The sequence below is a fragment of the Sciurus vulgaris genome (assembly GCF_902686455.1).
Source record: "Sciurus vulgaris genome assembly, chromosome: 5".
Taxonomy (NCBI): domain Eukaryota; kingdom Metazoa; phylum Chordata; class Mammalia; order Rodentia; family Sciuridae; genus Sciurus; species Sciurus vulgaris.
The window spans coordinates 174,198,965-174,216,383 of record NC_136465.1 but is presented as its reverse complement, the minus strand read 5'-3'; the positions used below and the strand labels follow the sequence as shown (position 1 = coordinate 174,216,383).

At 52.2% G+C, this 17,419-nt stretch overlaps 2 protein-coding genes across 2 annotated transcripts in view; one reads left to right on the top strand and one right to left on the bottom strand.

Moving 5' to 3' along the window:
* Nucleotides 1-3,684, bottom strand: part of XRCC6 (X-ray repair cross complementing 6) — a 51,717-nt gene extending 48,033 nt beyond the window's left edge. The window contains exon 1 of the mRNA XM_079141214.1: nucleotides 3,531-3,684. The gene's annotated coding sequence lies outside the window, so the exon portion shown is untranslated. The remainder of the gene's footprint in view (nucleotides 1-3,530) is intronic.
* Nucleotides 3,685-7,760: 4,076 nt separating this feature from the next.
* PMM1 (phosphomannomutase 1) lies at nucleotides 7,761-17,363 on the top strand. The gene is made up of 8 exons (XM_079141204.1): nucleotides 7,761-7,919; nucleotides 11,258-11,375; nucleotides 12,949-13,025; nucleotides 13,138-13,229; nucleotides 13,554-13,653; nucleotides 15,563-15,638; nucleotides 16,377-16,492; nucleotides 16,828-17,363. Exons 1-8 carry the CDS (start codon nucleotides 7,833-7,835, stop codon nucleotides 16,948-16,950), a joined length of 789 nt encoding a protein of 262 aa, XP_078997330.1. The 5' UTR covers nucleotides 7,761-7,832; the 3' UTR covers nucleotides 16,951-17,363.
* The last annotated feature ends 56 nt before the right edge of the window (nucleotides 17,364-17,419 follow it).

The window sequence follows — 17,419 nt, the reverse complement described above, 5'->3', positions numbered from 1 at the left end:
GCTTCCTGGCTCAGAATGAGGAGTCCTTGATACTCTTACCCAGGTCACACACTGGAGGACAAGTCCTGGGTTTGCCACTGGGGGGCCTGTCCAGTTCAGTTTGTCTCCTCCATAAAATGGGGAGATGGCACCCACTCCATGCTTATGCTTACGAAGTGCTGCAGCTGTGCTTGCATCTGCCTCTGGAGGCAAGGGCAGACAACAGCGACTCATGGCCAGCCATTCTAGGGTGACTTCATTCAGCCCCAGAGTCGTTCCCTGGGAGCCATGCATAGGGCCACTGTGCTCTGTGCCTGGTGCAGTGGTGATCACTGCTGGTAGGACCCTGCCTAGGCAGGCAAGACTGGGAACGGGGGTGACAAGCTAGGGGACCCCAGATGGTGAATGGTGCCAGAGAAGTAATAAAGCCAGGTGGCAGCATCGTGTGTGAGGAGGGACGGGTTAGCTGGGGGACAGCTTCTCGGAGGACATAACATGAGACCAGGAGGACGACAACCACAGGTGAGGGAGTATACCAAGCAGAGGACTAGCTAGTGAGGGCAGTCACGGCAGCTGAGCAGAGAGCAGGACAGGAGCAGGGCAGGGACTGGGGCGGGGTGAACAGGGAGGGGTGCAGATGGTGAGAGGCAGCCACAGGAAGGCCGTGAGGGGAGCAGTGGGGTCTGCGGGCAGGTGCCTCTGCAGTGCGCCTGGGTCTGGGGAGAAGCCCTGGACAGGAGTTTGGAGCCAGGGAGCAGCCCGGGGAAGCATTGCCCTGCTTCTGTGGTCCTCCAGCAGGCGACCCAGCTTTGATTTGGGGCGTGCCTCCATTTCTCAACTTTCTTTTTCCACAGTGAAAATACTTTGTGATTAGAGATAAAGATAACGTGTTTCAGGGCTGGGGGTGCAACTCAGTTGACAGAGTGCTTGCTTAGCATGTGCAAGGCCCTGGGTTTGATCCCCAGCACTGGAAGAAAAAAAAGTGTTCAGAAAATTTCAGTAGACAAAGTACAAAGATGAAAAAAATCACCCGAAATTTCGTCACCCTGAGAAACTACTGTAGCACGTTGTCAACGACCTTGCAGATGCTACATGCCGGCCATGCTCTTTCCTACCTCACTTTGTTCTCTTACACACAATAAGGAAGCACGGGTGAGGGTGGCGCTAGGGGTAAAGGGAATTCTAAGAACATTCCAGCAAAGTTCCCCAGCGCCTGAGGGACTGTCAGGTGGCAGTGTGTGGGGCAGGGACCTGCTTGGAAGTGAGATGATAGCATAGGGGAATACCTGCCCAGGTTGGCTGGGAACTAGACTGTGAGACTCTTCTCATGCCCAGATAGTGGTTCTGGCCTCAAAGAGTGAAATGCAGCCCCTTTGAAATGAAAAACTCCAAAGTTTTTTTAGCTCCTGAACTTCCTATGCTGAGAATGGCAAGGTAGGTCACCAGAGAAGCTTAAGGTGACATGTTCTCAGGCTAGCACAGCCTTGCTGAAACTACATGCATGTATCTCCTGACTTTTGTTTCTATAAATTCTCAACCCTTCTGTAACACCTGGGAGAAACATCTGTCTGCTTCTCCCCAATTCCCCACCCAACCCCTAGTACCGGGATTGAACTGAGGGGCACTTCATCACTGAGCTGCACCCCCAGTTTTTATTTTTTTCTGGTACAGGGATTGAACCAAAGAGCACTTAACCACTGAGTCACATCCCCAGCCCGTTTCATTTTTTGAGACAGGGTCTTGATAAGTTACTTAGGGCCTCACTAAGTTGCTGATGCTGACTTTGAACTTGGAATCCTCCTGAGCCACTGGGAGGGATTACCGGCATACTCTACCATGCTCTGCTCCCAGTTCTTTGTATTTTTTATGACAGGGTCCCAATAAGTTGCCGAGGCTAGCCTCAAACTTGCAATCCTCCTGCCTCAGCCTCTGCTTCTCCCCAAGTTGATCAAACTGCACAAAATTCATTTTTCCTTTTTACATCCTTTACGTTCTTATGCAGGCCCACAGCCAGTCAGGATCCAAGTAGCTTCCCTGGTTTGGCTGCCAATAACAAGAAGGCAGACAAAGAGCCCAGCAGGGGTCTGACACACTACTGAACGTGATTCCTTGACCATGGCACCTGGAGGCTTTGGAAAGATGGAAAACGGTCTGGAACTGATCTTGGTGTGCGAGGGTTTCCCCTTTCCCCAGCTGGAGAGCCAAGCACGAACACGCTGCAATGAGAGAGATGAACACTAGGTGGCGCTGTGGACCGCATGCCGGGCCCAGCCCACCTCCAAACTCCAGGCATGCCGGGTTTCGCATCTACCCGGGCCACTGCATGGCCCCTCAAGAGCCGGTGTGTGTGTGGGAGGGTGACAGCCAAACTCCTTGCCCTCACATTATCAAGGCCCTTCTCATGATCCAATCCCATGCCCTGCTGCAGGTGCCGGTCCCTTCTGTCACTCAGGTGGTTTCACAATCCCCATGGCTCAGTCCACATCTGCTCCACCTGGATCCCTTTCCCCCACCCCTTATTCAGCATTTGGGGACCAGAGCCAGCGTGACCTCTCCCCACTGGAGCTGTCCCCAGGGGTTGCCTCCCAAACACTCCCTCCAACCAGCGCCCAACAGTCATTGGCTGGAGGGGGTAGGTCATAAAAGAAGAAACTGGACCTCGATTCCAGCCGACCTGGATTGGGGCCTTGACACTCTGAGACCTTGATCAAGCCCTTCCCCTCTCTGGACTTGTTTCTTCAACTGTAGAAAGTGGTGTATCAGATGGTCTCAAAGATCCCTCCCAGTTCGACTCCTCTCCCACCAGTGGCTTGAACAATCAGGAAAGAATTGGCCCAAGTTCTTCCAGTACTTAGGGCTGGGCTCTGACGCAAAGAAACCACCAACCTGTCCCCACAGGCTAAGAGAGCCCCAAGGGACCTGAGCCAACCCAGCAACAGGCTCCACTCCCTCCAACAAACACCATCTCTGAGCATGCGCCCTTTGCCTTCAAGTGTTCAAATTCAGTGATCTTGTTTATTTTGAAAACAAGGTAAACCCTGAAGGTATTTTGAAAGGAAAAACAAATAGTGACATCCCTTTGCAGGGCCTCTTTAAACACCTCCCTCCCTGCCCCCCTCTTCTTCCTGGCAGCCAGAGGCAGCACTGGTCCCATCCACAGATAAGGAATGTCCAGAGTGGGAGGCAGCTGCTCAAGGCCAGCCAGAAGGAGATGTGAGGAAGAGTAGCCCAACAAACTGTCAGTTTGACTAACCCCCATGACACAGAGGCTGCCTGCCCCCAAGAGATCTTGTTCCAGGTAGAGAAAAACAAGGTTGGCAGCCCCTGTATTCTTTGGAAGTGTTAACTTCTACATTGCCTGCTACCATCAGGGACGAGCCAGGAGAATGCATAGGATTTGAGGGTACAGAACTGAGATGGGAAATCACTGCATGTCTCTGGTATCAGCAACTATCTCTTAAAATTGGGTACTTCTGAGAGATATTGGGAAATGCAAGAAAAAAGCCCAAGGTGGAGCTACACCATGCACGCCAAACATGAATGTCACTAACCTGCAGACCTCAGGCTTGTGTCTGGCCCAGAAGAACCAAGGGTCTTCTTTCCTGAGAAGAACCCTTCCTGGCTGGGGTCTCAGGCCCTCTGGTTTAGTCCTGGCTTCCTCTGGCACTCTCAAAGTCACCCTTCTGACCAGTCCTCCCTCCCTGTCTCGCTCCTTCCCTTCCCCAGGGCCCAAGAATGAGTCCTCCTCTTAAAGGGGCATACTGTAGGCCGCAGGGATCTTCCCCATCTGCTTTTCCTGGGCCTTTGCTCCAGGTCCAGTCACTCTCCCTCTCTGGGTTCAGGTGAAATGCTTGTGGTTGAGAATTCACGTGAGAAGCTGTAGAAACCACAATGTAGAAACCACTAGTTCTCTACACGTCTAAGACATGCACGTAGGGGCAAGGGAACGTTTTGTCTTTGGAAAGGTGGATCCAATTCTTTGGTGACAAAACCTCATCCTGTCCAGTGGGTTGCATCCCCCAGCTTCCTGATCCTCACACCAGGGGTGGGTCCCAGGAAACTGCATTTAACCAGTGCAACAGAGATCATCTGTGAGGTATCAGAGACTAAACCTGAGGAATTCCAGTCCCTGCCAGAACCAAGTCAGAGCAGGTCAGACAGAGCAGGAGTGCAGGGGAAAGAGGATGGCCTTCCCTCCCGTGGAGATGGTTCTGACATAAAAGTTTTCCTTTTGCTTTTTCTTTTGCAGCACTGGGGATTGAACTCAGGGTGCTCTGCCACTGAGCCACATCCCCACCCCTTTTTATTTTAGTTTGAAACAGGATGTTGATAAATTGCTGAGACTGGCCTCAAACTTGTGATCCTCCTGCCTCAGCCTCCTAAGTCGCTGGGATTGCAGAGCTGGGTGTATAGCTCCATGATACACCACACGCCTAGCATTCATCAGGCCCAGGGTTCAGCTGATCCCCTACACCACAAAAACAAAAAGCTTTGCTGTCCACATATAACAGAACATACAAAAGCCCCTGGAAGGTGATGAAAGAATGGACATTTTTTTAAGCTGTCTGAGGTCACCCTCCCAGTTATCTTAACTCCCTAAGGTCACCCTCCCAGTCATCTCAACTCCCTAAGGTCACCCTCCCAGGAATGGGAACAAAGCCCTTAAAGCTGTTCCAAGAAACAGCCCCAAACAGAGAATAAAAGGGTAAATTGAGCCAGATAGCCAGATAGTGATCAAACAGAATGATTACCAGAAACTATTGACCAGAATCTACGCCCTGTTGTAAAACATTGTGAAACATGTTGTATGTTATCAGCAAACCCAGACCCCCCTTTGAAATTTCCCAGCAGCTTTCCCTTTCATGTGCGACCCCTCCCAATGTGTGGTTTCTGCCTTTATAAACCTACAAGATTTTCTCCCAGCGCGCTGGAATAAACACCTCTTGCAGTTTGCATCAAGTGACGCCTCCTGCGGTTGATTGGGGTTGCCGTCCATCCATGGGACAGAGTTGGGGTTTCCTTTTGGGGGGCCTTACAGTGAGACCCTTATCTTATTCCCTGCAGTGTTCCCAGGACCCCGGGGAATGTCAGGCACAACATATTGTTGAAGAATCAAACTACCAACGGGGACTTTCCCTTTGGCCTCTGACTCCAACATGGCCCCTCAGCATAATTCTATCACTGATCCTGTCTTAATTTTTTTTTCATATTTTGTTCACAGATTTAAAAAAATACATAATACATTAAAATATTATCTTGAAAGCCAGGCACAAGGTGCAAACCTGTCATCCCAGTGATTCCAGATTACTGAATTTTTTTTTTTTTTTTTTTTTTTTGTAGCTCCAGGGATAGAACCCAGCACCTCATACATGCTAGGCAAGTGTTTTACATTCTCAGCTCTTTTTAAAATTATTTCTTTTTTTTTTTTTTTTTTTGCGGTGCTGGGGATTGAACCCAGGGCCTTGTGCTTATAAGGCAAGCACCCTACCAACTGAGCTATCTCCCCAGCCCAAATTATTTCATTTTGAGACAGGCTCTTGCTAAGTTATGACAGTAGCCTGAACTTGAGGTCCTCCTGCCTCAGTCTCCCAAGTAGCTGGGACTACAGGCCTATACCACTGGGCCCAGCTTGATTACTGAATCTGTGATGCACCTGCAGTAAGTGCCTCCCTTACCTTTTCTGGCTCAATCTGCTGCTGAGTGCTCTGTGAAGTGTTAGGCATATCCTGTTCCTCTCTCCCCAGCGGGCAGTCAGCACCTCCTAGACTTGCTCCTAGAGCACAGGAATATATGTAAGCATTCAGTATGCTGGCTGGCCCATGCCAGGGGATGGATAAATACCAGGGTTTTTTTTGTTTGTTTGTTTGTTTGTTTGTTTGTTTGTTTGTTTGTTTTAGGTGAATCTAGGGGCACTTAACCACTGAGCCAAATCCCCAACCTTTTTTTTTTTTTTTTTTTTTTTCATATTTTATTTAGAGACAGGGCTCAATGAGTTACTCAGGGCCTCACTCTCACTAATTTGCTGAGCTGGCTTTGAACTCTCGATCCTCCTGCCTCACCCTCCCAAGCCAGAGATTTCAAGCATGTGCCACCACGCCTAGCTTAGCTTTTTACTATCTCACCTTTCATATTCCTGTCAGGTGGGGTTTACATCCTCCTTATGTAGAGGAAGAACCGGAGGCCCAGCAAGGTGAGATTACCTGTCCACATCCTTAAAGTTAGCTGTAACCAAACTGCAGTTCTCCCAACTCTCCATAGGGACACCACCAGTGATCTCCATAGGACACCACCACTACCAGACAAAAGATGAACTAGGCCTACCAAAGGAACTGTGTGCAGCAGTGTCACTCATACACATGTGGGTGTACATGACCCAAACTGCTGTCAGGGACAGAATTACAACAGTTAAATTTGAGCATCTAAGTGGGTCTCATTTTCTATTTTAGAATTGGGCAACACTTGTTGGGCACAGTGACCCACCCCAGTAATCCCAGCAGTTCAGGAGGCTGAGGCAGGAGGATCCCAAGATCAAAGCCAGACTCAGCAATTTAGAGAGACCCTGTCTCAAAACAAAAATATAAAAGGTTGGGGATGAGGCTCAGTGGTTAAATGCCCCTGGGTTCAGTCTCTGGTACCAAACGGAGCAAGGGTTCCACTGAGCAGAGCAGAGGAAATATTTCTTATTTTTTTGTGATACTGGGGATTGAGCCCAGGGGCACTCTTATCTCTGAGCACATTCCCAGTCCATTGTTATGCTTTATTTTGAGATAGGGTCTCATTAAATTGCTCAGGCTGGTCTTAAATTTAGGATCCTCCTGCCCCAGGTATTACAGGCATGGGCCACCGCGCCTAGCAGTAGGTTGGTTAAAACAGCAGGTTGGTTAGACAGGAAAGAGCCCAAGAAAGCAGAAACAAAAAGCAAAAAATAGGCCAGTCATTTCAACGTTATTTTCCTTGTCAGGTGAGGATAGGAAGACAGAACTATAAAAATAACAGTGGAAAAAATAAAAAAGAAAAAAAAAATAACAGTGAAGTAGGGAGCAGTAGCACTTGCCTGTAATCCCAGCGACTTGGGAGTTTAAGGCAGGAGGATTCCGAGTTCAAGGCCAGCATCAGCAGTTTAGAGAGGCTCTAAGTAATTTAGTGATACTGTCTCAAAATAAAATAGAAAGGGATAGGGATGTAGCTCAGTGGTAAAGCACCCCTGGGTTCAATCCCCAGTACAAAAAAAAAAAAAAAAGTGGGATCTGGGCAGGCGCTGTTTTTTTTTTTTTTTCGGGGGGGGTACGGAGGATTGAACGTTTAAGCGATAAGCCACACCCCCAGCCCTTTATTTTTTATTTTGAGATAGGATCTCGCTAAATTGTTTAGAATTCGCGATCCTCCTGCCTCAGCCTCCTGCACCGCTGGGATTGCAGGCGTGAGCCACCACGCCCAGCTTGGGCAGACCCGGCCAGAGGCTGCACTGAATGGTATCAGGAGCCGTCAGGAGGTTAAAGTTCAAGACTGGGAGGGCAAAGGGTCTGCCCTACAACTCTTGCTAGCGGCGAGGGTCTCTGAGTCCCGCCCCTGCCCAGCAGGCCCTTGCTCTGCCCTTCTCCGCGGCGCTCAGTCCCTAGGCGTCAGCCACCGTCCGACCGCGCCCCGCTCGCGGCTTCCGGGCGCAGGCTCAGGCCCCGCCCCCGCCCGGTTTGGCGCGCCGTGCCACGCCCCCGCCAGGAGCTCTCCATCAGCCTTCCCAGCGGGCTCAGGCCCCGCCCTCGTCCCGCCCACCTCGCCCGCCGGAGCCCGCCCTGGCCACGCCCCTCTCCGTGCGGCCCCTCCCGGTCCGCCCGGCGCGCGGAGCTGCAGCCATGGCTGTCACCGCCGAGGGCGCCCGCAGGAAGGAGCGCGTCCTCTGCCTGTTTGACGTGGACGGGACCCTCACGCCGGCTCGCCAGGTAGCGCCCCGACGTTCCGAAGCCCCGGCCCGGAGTGTCACGCGGACACCGAGGGCAAGGGTGGGGCCTGCGGCGGCGTGGTCGCGGGCACTCCCGGTCCCGGTATGGGACGCCGCAGTTCCCGCCCTTGCCTTCCCCGGGCCGACCACCCCGAGTGTAGGGGACCTTGGCACCCCCTGCCACAGCCCCCCGGCGTCCGCGCCCTGGTCTTCCCGGGGGCGCTGGGGCCGGATCCAGTTCTGGAGGGAGGTGGCCGAGTGGGGGGCCCAGCTGTCTCTCCCCGAGAGGGTTCCGCACGGCGAGGCCTGGCCCCGCGACGCCCCCGCCTCCAGCCAGGGCTGCCACCCATCTCGGCCCTAGGATGCACCAGCGGTCGAAGCTGGCCTCCGAAGCCACAGACCCAGGCAGGCCTGGCACCCGCCGAAACGTCAGCGTTGCCCTCTGGTGGGGGCCAGAGGCTCTCGGAGCCCTCCCGCCCCTGAGTTTGCAGGTCTGAGGCCGCGTTTAGTTTCTCAAGCCCCTAACCCGCCTTACCGTCCACCCCCTGTCGTGGAGGGAGAGAGGGCTGCTTTTCTTACTTGGGGGCTCCATAAACCTGGAGGTGAGAGGCGAGTGTGGGTGCAGTGGAGATGCTGAGGCACAGTGAGAATAGAAGTGTAGTTTTCCTTCCGAATCAACCCATGGGTAGATCCTCTGACCAGTTGTTCTCCCTTTGCTCTCATCGTGGGCGACTCTTCGGACCCACCCTCACCTGCTGGATGAATGAATGTTGCATGAATAAGCACGCTTACACCCACCCTGTGGGTATTGCACCCTCCAGCATGGGGCCCACAAGAGCCCCCTGAGGTTCTTCCCGAAGCAGGAGCGGTAGGAATGGGTTTCTGGGCACAGGCTGATGGGAACCCAGGTCTTAGCCTCCCAGGGCCTCTCCCCTCCCCTTTAGCCAAGTTGCCTTGACTTGGAGATGGGGTTTAGAGAAGACATCAGCACCCCTGCCTTACAAAAGTGGTGGATCAGGGCTGGTGGTGCCTTAGGCATGCCTCCCCCAGCCCTTTGCTGTATTGACAACAACCTGAACAAGAACTCCCTGTTTATTGTCCACTTCAGGCCCTGTGCTTAGTGTTTTTCAAAAGCCCATTTTTAATTATACATGTATTCACAGGGTACATTCTTTTATGTAAAGAATGAATATAGTAGGGAAAGCTAAAGTTCCCTCTGCTCACACAAGAATCCCAGGCCTGGCCCTCTCCCCAAAGTTGCATGGTTGCTTGTGTAGGGTGGCTTCTTTCCAGACCTTTATCTGAATCTGTTTGCCCATAGAAAATATTAGGCATTGTTTTGTGAGGCTATTTTTAATTAAGTGGCATTATGCTATATGTGCCTTCCTGCAAATTGCTTTTGGTAATTAACATTGTGTCTTGGCACCCTACTATGTTGAAGCACTGGCTGCCTTACCTGAGTACCTGCAGCAGAGTAGGTATGTGTCATTCTCCTGTTGACAAGCATGTAAGTTGCTCGAGGTTGTTTCACTATTATAAACATACCTCAGTTTGGTGGATCCTGCTAAATTACCTTCCAAAACAGCCATACCCATTTGCACTCTCACCAACAGCATCCGAGAGTGCCCATTTCCCTACACTGTCACCCACTTTAGATGTTGTCATCTTTGTATATCTGCATTATGAAAATTCAGATTATAACCTGTTAACATTTCATTGGGAGACTCTTTTCACATCATCAGTCACCAGTTCATTGCTTTTCATTTCCAAGTCCTTTGGATGCATTATCCCATTGAATTCTAACAGGGACCCCTATAAATGGTTACTACTATGTAGTAGTAGTTTCTTTCACAGAAGAAACATTGGGGCAAAGAAAGGCAAAACCATTTGTTCAAGGTCATCCTGCTGTTAAAAAGGAACTTGAGTCAGAGTTTGAACCAAGGTACATTTGGTTTTAGACATCAAAACAGGTAAGGAACAAGTTGAGTATCCCTTATCCAAAATGCTTGGGACTAGAGATATTCTGGATTTTTTTCAGATTTTTGAATATTTACATATATATAATGAGATAACAAGATATTCTGGGGATTGGACTTAGGGCTGAACACTTATGTTTCATATCTGCCTTATACAGGTGGGTGTGATGTCGCTCACCTGTGATCCCAGCTACTCAGGAGACTGAGGCAAGAGGATCACAAGTTCAAGGCCAGCCTGTGCAACTTAGCAAGACCTTGTCTCAAAATATTTTTAAAAAGGGATGGGGTATAACTCAGTGGTAGAATGCCCCTGGGTCCAATCCCCAGTACTGGAAACAACAAATTCGTATACACACACACACACACACATACACACACACCCCATACACATTGCTACATAGCCTGAAGGTAATTATATGTATATACATTTTTTTTTTCAGTGCTGGTCCTCATACATGGTAGACAAGTGCTATACCACTGAACTATACCCCTGGCCCTATTTTGTACAATTTTTTTTTCTTTTTAGATATATGTGACAGTAGAGTGTATTTTTACATACATGGAGTATAACTTATTCTAACTAGGATCCCATTCTTATGGTTGTACATGATGTGGAGTTTCACTGGTGGTGTATTCATATATGAACATAGGAAAGTTATGTTTGATTCATTCTATTGTCTTTCTTATTCCCATACCCCCCTCCCTTCCTTTCATCCCCTTTGTCTAATCCACTGAACTTTGATTCTTACCTCTCCTCCCCCTTGTATGTTAGCATCTGAATATCAGAGAACATTTGGCCTTTGGTTTTTTGGGATTGGCTTATTTCACTCAGCATGGTAGTCTCCCAATCTATACATTTACCAGCAAAAGTCATAAAGTCATTCTTTTTTATGGCTGAGTAATATTCCATTGTGTATATGTACCACAGTTTCTTTATTCATTCATCTGTTGAAGGGTACCTAAGTTGGTTCCATAGCTTAGCTACTGTGAATTGAGCTGCTATAAACATTGATTTGGCCTTGTCACTGTAGTATGCTGATTTTAAATCCTTTGGGTATTTACTGAGGAGTGGGATAACTCGGTCAATATGCAATATTTTCAGTATGTTTAGTGTGCTTCTGTTTTGACTGCGACCCATCAGATTAGGTCAAGAGTAGAATTTTCCACTTGTGTTATTATGTCAGTGAGCAAAAAGTTTTGAATTTTGGGTCATTTCTGATTTTCACATTAGGATGCTTAGTCCCTAAATGTCTCCAGTCAGGTAGAAGAGGAGCTCCCTGGATTCTGAGCACTAGTGGGGGCCAAGTGGAGGTTCTACACTGCTGACAGTCAGCATCCTCCTCTTCCTCCTTCCCCACTGCAGAAAATTGACCCTGAGGTATCAGCCTTCCTGCAGAAGCTGCGCAGCAGGGTGCAGATTGGAGTGGTGGGCGGCTCTGACTATGCCAAGATCGCTGAGCAGCTGGGAGACGGGGACGAAGGTAGAGGAGTGGGCTGGAGCCAGCTGCAGGGGTGCGGGCGGAGGGAGACTCCGGGGCACTTCCCAAGACCTGTACTGCTTCTGTGTGGCTGTAGGGGTGGAGAAGCAGCGCCCAGATGCCCTCTCACTGAGTCAACAAGTGTTGAGCGAGCTCAGCGGCCAGGCAGGAGCGGGGCTCTGGGAAAGCAGCTGGGAACAGGCAGGCAGAATCCTGCCCTTCAAAGTTTACATTCTCAAGTCTCCCTGTTGAATCTAGGTTTCCTCATTCTTAAAGCAGGCATATCAATAATGGCTATGATTCATTGAAAATGACCGGGTGTCGCAGGGCACAGTGACTCAGGCCTGTAATCCCAGCCACGAGAGGCTGAGGCAGGAAGATCTCAAGCTCCAGGCCAGCCTCAGCAAGTTAGTGAGGACCTAAGCAGCTTAACAAGACTGTCGCAAAAGAAATAAAAATGGTAGAGATAGAGCTCAGTGGGAGAGAGACAGAGGAGCATGGGAGAGAGGAAGAGGGTGAGGGAAAGGGGAGAGAAAGAAAGAAAGAAAAATGATAGATAGATGGATGACCAGGTATTAATACTCTTTCAGGTCATCCTGGCAAGAGTAGACATGATGGGCTGGGACTGGGGCTCAGTGGAGAGCACTTGCCTAGCATGTGTGAGGCACTTGGTTTGATCCTCAGCACCGAATAAAAAAATAAATATTGTCCATCTACAATAAAAAAAAAGAATAGACATGATTATCCCATTTATTTTTTAAATATATTTTTTAGTTGTCAATGGACCTTTATTTTTACTTATTTATATGTGGTGCTGAGAATCTAACCCAGTGCCTCACCCATGCTAGGCAAGTGCTCTATCACTGAGCCACAACCCCAGCCCCAGGTATCCCATTTCTAACAATGGAGACTGAAGTCACCCAGGAAGTCACCTGGATCCTAGAGCCCTTAGTTCAGCTCAGTGGCAGCAGATACCTCCAGTTCCTTAAACCAGAAACTTCTTTGAATTTACCTTTTTCCCCCATCCTCTTGTTTTCCCCATCAGCAAATCCAAAAATTCCTACCTATCCTTTCTACATCTCCATTTCCACCACCCCACCATAGACCAGGTGATCACCTGGCACCCAGGCCCTGCTCCCTCTGCCTCCCATATCCACCCACTCCACTGGCTTCTGGGGGCAACCAGAGGCTGAAAACTCCCCCATGCATCCAGCCCAGGGAACAGAAAGAAGGAAGCCCAGAAGGGGAGACCCCTGTACAGTGGGGCTGTGGGAGTATAGAGTGGAAATGGCGCCCCCTGCTGGGAGTCCTGGAAGGCTCCCAGAGGAAAGAGCTGGATCTTGAAGATGAGCAGAAGACCTCAAGGGAAACATATAAAGGCCTGGAGGAGTGATTGGCTCCTGTGAAAGTAAAAGCCACCGAGGGAGAGGAGGCTGGAGAAGCAGGTTCAGGATGGAACACATGGGCTCTAAGGCCAGGCCAAGGAGTACAGGCTTCCTCTCTGCTTGCTTCGGGGTAATGGTGGGCCCTGGCCTCATGCTCTTTCTTTCTCCCTGGCTTCTATGTGGCCCTGAAGTCATTGAGAAGTTCGATTATGTGTTTGCGGAGAACGGGACGGTGCAGTATAAGCACGGACGACTGCTCTCCAAGCAGGTCAGTGCCCCCTGGGGCTAGCCAGCGGCACCCTGCTTTTCCCCACTGGGGCATTGCACAGGTGCCTCTGTCCTGGGCTGGGACACCCTGAGGGCCTGTGTTTCTTGTCCAGACCATCCAGAACCACCTGGGAGAAGAACTGCTGCAGGACTTGATCAACTTCTGCCTCAGCTACATGGCCCTACTCAGACTGCCCAAGAAGCGGTGAGGTCCATCTGGCCTGGGCTCCAGCACGTGGGACTTGAGGGAGGGACAGTGTGGGTCCCCCAGGTAGAACCTGGAGATACTCAGTTCCCTGGCTTTTTTTCTCCCAGGTGGTGGTGCTGGGGAGGGGCCCAGGGCCTAGAGCAAGCTCTCTACCACAGAGCTGCACCCCAGCCCTGGGCCCCTGACTTAGCAGAGGGTGATTCTTGTCCCCTGTGAAGTACAGGGAGACTGTGGTCCCAGGTAGGGCTGGATTTGAATTCAGGGCTGCTCTCATTCTCCCTGGCTCCCTGCTCTCCTTCCCTGGGCCTCCATCACCACCAGCGGAACCTTCATCGAGTTCCGGAATGGCATGCTGAACATCTCGCCCATTGGCCGCAGCTGCACCCTGGAGGAGAGGATCGAGTTCTCTGAATTGGACAAGGTGCCACACACTATGCCACGTAGGCCTGCAGGACACTGGTCTTCCACCCTCTCTGAGCCTCTATTTTCTCTCAGTAACATGAACTGGGGCCAGCGGTGGCGGCAGTGGCAGGGGGTGGTCCAGCTGAACCAGTTGTCTTTTGGTCACCACGTGCCACTGCTGTGTGGGCACATTTACCCCTTCTTTTGCTGGTTTCCCTTCCTAATGACCTGCAGCCCCAGCAACCTACTTCCTCAAGCCAACACCTAGGGTGTGTCATGCTGCCTTCCCAACCCTTCAGGTTTTCCCCAGGCATCGTCTACTTTTCACATCCTTGTTACTCTGTCTCGCCAAAACCCTCAGCTCCACTGTGACTTGTTGGTTGCTGGACTCATTGGCCTGACACAGCAAGTGCTCAGAAATACTTCTTTTCTCTTTGCAGTGCTGGGGATCGAACCCAGGGCCTCATGCATGCTAGGACACTGCTCTGTTGCTTAGCCATGTCCCCAGCCTAAATTCGGGTTTGAATTTATGAAATACGTAGCATGAATCCCTTTCTATGAGTGTGGAAATGAAGGCTCAGAGGGGACGTGACTTACCCAGGGTCGCCTGGGGAGTGGGTTGCAGAGTGAAGATTTGATTCAGCCCGCTGCCCGCTGGTGCTTCTCTGAGAGCGGGTGGGTCTCAGCAACATCGCTCCCACCCTGTGTCCAGAGGTTAGTGTAGGTTTGGCCACAGCCATAGGACCTCTTCTGGTTGGAGTGGTTAAGAGCCTCTGGAGGGGACTCTGGCCTCCCTGGGGCCCACACATCCACTGGGAAGGCAGAGTCAAAGGTAGCAGGGTGTCCCATCTCTCATCTCTGCTTTCCCAGAAGAGGGAAGCACCCAGGGTCAGTAATCACCTTCCCTTGCTTAGCCCAGGAAGTGGGCTCAGGGAGTTGGACGACTTGCCCACAGCCACACTGCACAGCAGCCAAGCCTGGGGCACTGGCAGCTTGTCTCTGGGTCTCAGGTGGGGTCTTATATGCCTTTTCTTGTGGTCTCCTGGACCACCTCTCCAGGCATCACGCTGCTGGCCGCTGCCTGCCTCTGTGTGCCAGCCCTGCCCAGTCCATTCAAGGTGGTACTAGTCGTTCATGCCTTGAAATCTTCAGTGGCCCTTGGTCCCCCATGTTGTATCCAAACCTCCCAAGCCAGTCCCCTCTGACCTGACTGTCCCGAGGAGCTCAGTGCTGCTTCAGCCGGAAGGGATGTTCATTTCCATTCGCTCCTGTGACCCGACTAGCCCACCAGCCAAGATGAGCAGTCAGGCTGGCTTGTGTGCCCCGCGGCCCCTCCAGGCCTGGCCTGCCTTTCCCCCCATGGTCTCAGCAGGTTCAGGCCCAGAGACTATCCCTGCTCCATGTTTAGAGGTGCTGCCCAGAGGGGCAGGGGCTGTCCTGGGTGCTGCTGAATCCCCCAGCCCAGCCCAGCTCACAGAACATGCTCAGTGAATGCAGTCCTTTCCTGAGGCCATGCAGGGTCCTCCAGCCTTGAACACAGGCTGCTTGGTCAGTCTTCTTCCCTAGTCTCCTCACACTCATTTCTGGTGCCTGAGACACAGTTTGCTGTTATCTTGGGCAGGGCTGACAGGCTGAACGGCGCCCTGACGTGGGCACGTGCCGTGGGACCTGGGCTGCCTCTTTCAGAATACCCCACCCACACCGGTTGACAGGCATCTGGCAGGAGTTCATAGTCCTTCTGGATCAGGCCCTGGCTCTGCCGCTGAGGCTGGGCAACCCTCAACAAGGCAGAGTCCCTCTCTAAACCTCTGCTTTCTCACCTGTAAAGTGAGGGTCAGACCCACCTGGAGGACCAGTGAGCTTGTGTGGACGGGGCCTGGTATTGGGGTGGGCCTTCTGAACTTCTGTCCACACCCTCCCCTCTGCAGAAGGAGAAGATTCGGGAGAAGTTTGTGGAAGCCCTGAAGACAGAGTTTGCAGGCAAAGGGCTGAGGTTCTCCCGAGGTATGTCCATCCCGCAGTGGACCTGAGAGGCCTAGCCCAGGAGCCCACCCCTCGGGGCACAGCAGGGCACACTGAGCTCAAAGCAGGCCAGGGCTCAGTGTTCACCAATGCCCCAGCACCTCCGCCTGGGCAAATGCCCCATGCCCTCCCAGAGCTGAGCTTTCTCCCCCACACCACCCAGGCTCAGTCTGCTTTCAAGTTTCAGGGCTGTGGCAGAGGCATCTGGGACTCACCAGCTCCCGGCCACTACTGGCATCTCATCCAGATGCCACGTGGCTGACACAGCTGATCCCTGGCTACAGCCTCCCCAATGCCCAGTGGCCAAAGGGGAGACCAGCTGCCATGCTCAGTTAAAGTTGCGCTGGGTCACAGGGTCCCCCAGTTCTTCCCCACTCCAGACAAGACCCAGGACCTTCACTGGAGCCCAGGCGGCAAGCTTCTCCCTGCCTCTTACAGCCTGAGTGTTGCTGAGCCACTCTTCACCCTTCCCTGCCTTGGGAACTGTGCTCATTTCCCAAGACACCCCCACTGTGGCTTAGGTCCCAGCTTGGTGTCACTTCAGGTCTCCCCAGGCCACGCTGGCTGAGGCTCCCCCAGTGCTCTCCAGAGGTCTTGTCTGTTTCCCACCCAAATCAGACTGTTCCTGAAGATTCCGAGTCTGTCCTGTGCCCTGGCTCTGTGCTCAGCAGGCTCTCAGGAAGGAATGAGCAGCCTGTGCCCCTCGTCTCCCCTCCCCAGGAGGCATGATCAGCTTTGACGTCTTCCCTGAGGGCTGGGACAAGCGGTATTGCCTGGACAGCCTGGACCAGGACAGCTTCGACACCATTCATTTCTTTGGGAACGAGACCAGCCCCGTGAGTGTGGCCCACTCAGGTTCCCCTCACCCCAAAGCACCTGAGGTCAAGGCCAGGACACAGGGCAACGGAGCAGACCTCTTGGGGCCCCCAGAGGACCACCCATGCTCACGAACCCCATTATGCAGATTGGAAGCCTGGGGCCCGTGCCACACATCAAGTCAAAGGAAGGGCTAACGGGCTGTGAACGTGGACTTCCTGGTGGTTCTGAGGGGGCGAGAGCAGGGGAGCTCCTATGGGGCAGCCCCATGGCTGGCTGCTGACGTGGGCATCCACCTGGGAAACTCCTCCTCCAGGTATCACCTGACATGCCTTCTCTGCCCTTCCTGTTGCAGGGTGGGAATGACTTTGAGATCTATGCTGATCCCCGGACCGTTGGCCACAGTGTGGCCTCCCCTCAGGACACAGTGCGGAGATGCAGAGAGATTTTCTTCCCAGAGACAGCCCATGAGGCATGACAGGCCCACACCTGTGCCTCGTGGCTTCCAGAGTCCACCCAGGCCTGAGGGAGAACCTGGCCTTCAGCAGGGTGCCAGGGCCCCTCCCTCTCTGGCCCAGGACCCGCTGCAAGGCCCACATGGGGGCCAGGGCCTGCAAGGTCCACAGTCCCCAGCCAGTCATCTCCTGGGGAGACCTGCTCCCCTCCTGCTTGTGCCCAGAGTGTCCCCATCCTCCACTCTGGTGGCTCTGGCCACAGCTGCTGCTTATACTTCTGGACCGAGCAGGTATCTGCCCACACTGGGAGGAGGCATATGCGAGAGTATGATAAGGATCCACCCTGTCTGCCTGCCCTGGCCCAGACGAGGTGCAGTGTCAGGGAGGGCATATCTCAGAGAACTTTGTCACATATATTAAAGTTCCCAGGACAAGGCATGGTGTCCGATGTGTCTGAGGGGATAACTGGCTCCAGTCACATGCTTTGCAGAT